General features: G+C 45.0%; 1 protein-coding gene across 1 annotated transcript in view; it reads right to left on the bottom strand.

The window, feature by feature from the left end:
• Nucleotides 1-140: 140 nt before the first annotated feature.
• Nucleotides 141-2,749, bottom strand: part of SLC7A9 (solute carrier family 7 (amino acid transporter light chain, bo,+ system), member 9) — a gene marked incomplete at its 3' end in the record, with an annotated part of 6,025 nt that continues 3,416 nt past the window's right edge. Inside the window, exons 6-7 of the mRNA XM_009082268.1 lie at nt 1,046-1,149; nt 141-241 (exon numbers count right to left, since the gene is read on the bottom strand). Coding sequence (XP_009080516.1) covers nt 141-241; nt 1,046-1,149 — 205 coding nt within the window. The remainder of the gene's footprint in view (nt 242-1,045; nt 1,150-2,749) is intronic.

Raw genomic sequence — 2,749 nt, 5'->3', positions numbered from 1 at the left:
TGAGCTCCATCCCAGCCCCTAAAATTCCGTGGTTCTATGATTTAACTTTTTGTGTTCATGCTGTTGATTCTTACAAATTGTCAAGGAACTGTGGAAGTGTGTGTCACTGGAGATCATCTTGCTGCACTCAGGACACATACTCACATAAAATATGATGGCAGGAGCTGGTGTCAGCCGCTTGACACTGATGTAGGACAGCACCTCCAGCATGTGCCCTTCACGGCCCGCAACGTAAACGAGTCTGACAGGACACCAACAAGAAGATGCAGTTAGTGAGGTACCTACCCTTTAGGTGGCATCACTGAAAGAGATGAGCACCATTCGTTGCCAGCTTTGTTTTACTGTGTGGCTACACCTGCCTATAATTCCATCAGGATCTCCTTTGATGTGCACTGGGAATTAGGAGTGTTGCAGTAGACTGAAATAACAGGAACAGTATTAAAGCAGTGAACTAGAAACTAATTCTGAACCAGTGTTAAAATAGTAAACTTGAAACTAATTTCAGAATTATTAGTTTGCAAATGTAATTGAAAATCATTTGGGGAAATGTTAGCTACTGAGTCTCTTCCAATTAGGTATTTCTCTTGTCATTTGCTTCGCATTCAAAAGCCACGCTGACAACCTGTCAGAAATGCCTCTGCAGCCCTGTTGGATTCAGGTGGATTTGAAATTTTTAGGTATTTTCAATAGTAAATTGAAGCACTGAACAACAGATGGAAAGGAACAGCTTCTGTTCCCAGTCAGATTTCTCATCACTGGTGTAGTTACGTTCTGACCAGTAACTTTTCAGTGCTTAATTCTCAGCTTTAAAATTGATGAGAGGTGAAAAAAACCCTTTTGTGCTCTACCTGCTTTGATTTAAGAGATGTTATTTTCTAACTTTTCAGACCTGCAGAGCCACTATTTCTTTTTGAAGGTTAAACCCTTGAGACTTACAGGAAATTCTAGATTACATGCTGCATAACATGGATCAGAATGCCTTTACATGTACATAAACTTTTCCGGCCTTCAAAACTTTTCATTTGGAGACAGAAGAGGAACTCACCTGCCTGCAGTGAAACAGGTCCCATTGGCAGATCCGATGGTAGAAAACACCACAAAGAGAGGAACTATCCACGAGGCTGGATAAAGGACTCTGTCTCCAAATGTCTGGGATGTGGGATGAAAATGAATCATTTTTGTCATTTTAGTTGCCACTAGGTCTATTCAGTAACATTGGAGCCTCTTTGTAAGTAAAGTGGATGTGTATCTGAGCCCTTCCTGACCAAAGCAGCTTGGATATTTAGTGTAGATATGAAGGAATGCTTTGCCAAACAAAGACCTGGGTTAACTCATGGAGCACTCTGCAAAGAGTGTAGCGTTGTTGTCAGGACGTTTAAGAGCAGCAGCATCTGCAGGAAACGCTGGGAGACAGATGTAGAAACTATACAGAAACTAAACTCTGCTACAGACACCTGGTTTGGGACGTGGCTGCAGAGCCCCAAGGAAGATGGCACTGCTGCAGAGCACTGAGCATGCAACAAGCTGCTTCCAGCCTCTCTGAAGGAGTGACACCAGGAGTGGCAGCACGACAGCCTGGGCCTGGGGACGAGTGGGCATGGGTCAAACTGCCTCTGGCCTTCACTGCACCAAGGTACCTTAGCTGTCGCTGCAGGATGGATTGGAGCACATAGATACATTGATCTGCTGCAAATGAACTTGAACGGAAAGGTTTTTTGACAGGTTTGGGGTTTTCCGCCGGGGGCGGTTAGCTTTCTTTTGGGAGGTCAGGCAGAAAGAGCTTTGGCTTTGCACAACTGACATCAGTGCTGTTTCTTCATGCAGGACGCTCACAGGGTCCTCACAGCTGCAGAGCCCTCGCTGCTCTCTGCACAGTGCACTCCCCTTGCTGTGCTGCCCCTGCTCAGGGCCAGTTCTGAGATCTGGTGAGGCCAGAGCTCATCGACCTGTGCTGTTCAGACTAAGCTCAGTGGTGTATGGAAGAGGACTAGCTCCCACACAAGATACGGTGCGTGCACTGCTGTACCTCCTGGTGCAAACAAGATGCTGAAATGCACAGAAGACCTACATTTTTAAAGCTTTCAAATGTTTTGAAGCACTTCAGCATTAGAGTAGTTCTTCACTGCATGCGTTGCACTTTGCATGCTCATCACCCACAGTGTTTCCCCTGAACACCTTCAGACAAACTGCTGCATGACCTCAGCAGCTGCTTCAGAGACATGGAAATGTCCTGGGTGGAACTGAAGGGACAGAGGTATTTGTTAAGGCCTCAGAAATTTATATCATCTTTAGTTTTACCTGTAATTGTGTCATGAATAATCTAAAAATTATATCACTCAGATTTGTTCAGTAACAAAAGCCAACAAGAATGAGGTGGAAGGGAATTATGGACTATTTCCTGTTAGCTCCAGAACAACAAACTTTGGTTTCCTCTCATTTGGCATGTGCTTGTTCCTCAGAAATACTGAAAACACTGAAAAGGGCAAAGCAAATGTTATTTCTCTTTCCATCTTTTTGATGCCTGTGGGAAGCAGCCACCCCCTGAGCTGCAGTGTTCACAAAATGTTACCCAAAGACTGCATTGCTTTTAAGTCATAGAATCCTAGAATCACCCTGGTTGGAAAAGACCTCACAGATCATCCAGCCCAACCCTCCCGTGGTCACTAGCCCATGGCACTAAGTGCCACATCCAGTCTCAGTTTCAAAACCTCCAGGGATGGTGAATCCACCACCTCCCTGGGCAGCACAT

This window comes from Acanthisitta chloris, unplaced genomic scaffold (genome assembly GCF_000695815.1).
Source record: "Acanthisitta chloris isolate BGI_N310 unplaced genomic scaffold, ASM69581v1 scaffold34679, whole genome shotgun sequence".
Classification (NCBI taxonomy): domain Eukaryota; kingdom Metazoa; phylum Chordata; class Aves; order Passeriformes; family Acanthisittidae; genus Acanthisitta; species Acanthisitta chloris.
This window is presented reverse-complemented; position numbering and strand designations above follow the sequence as displayed.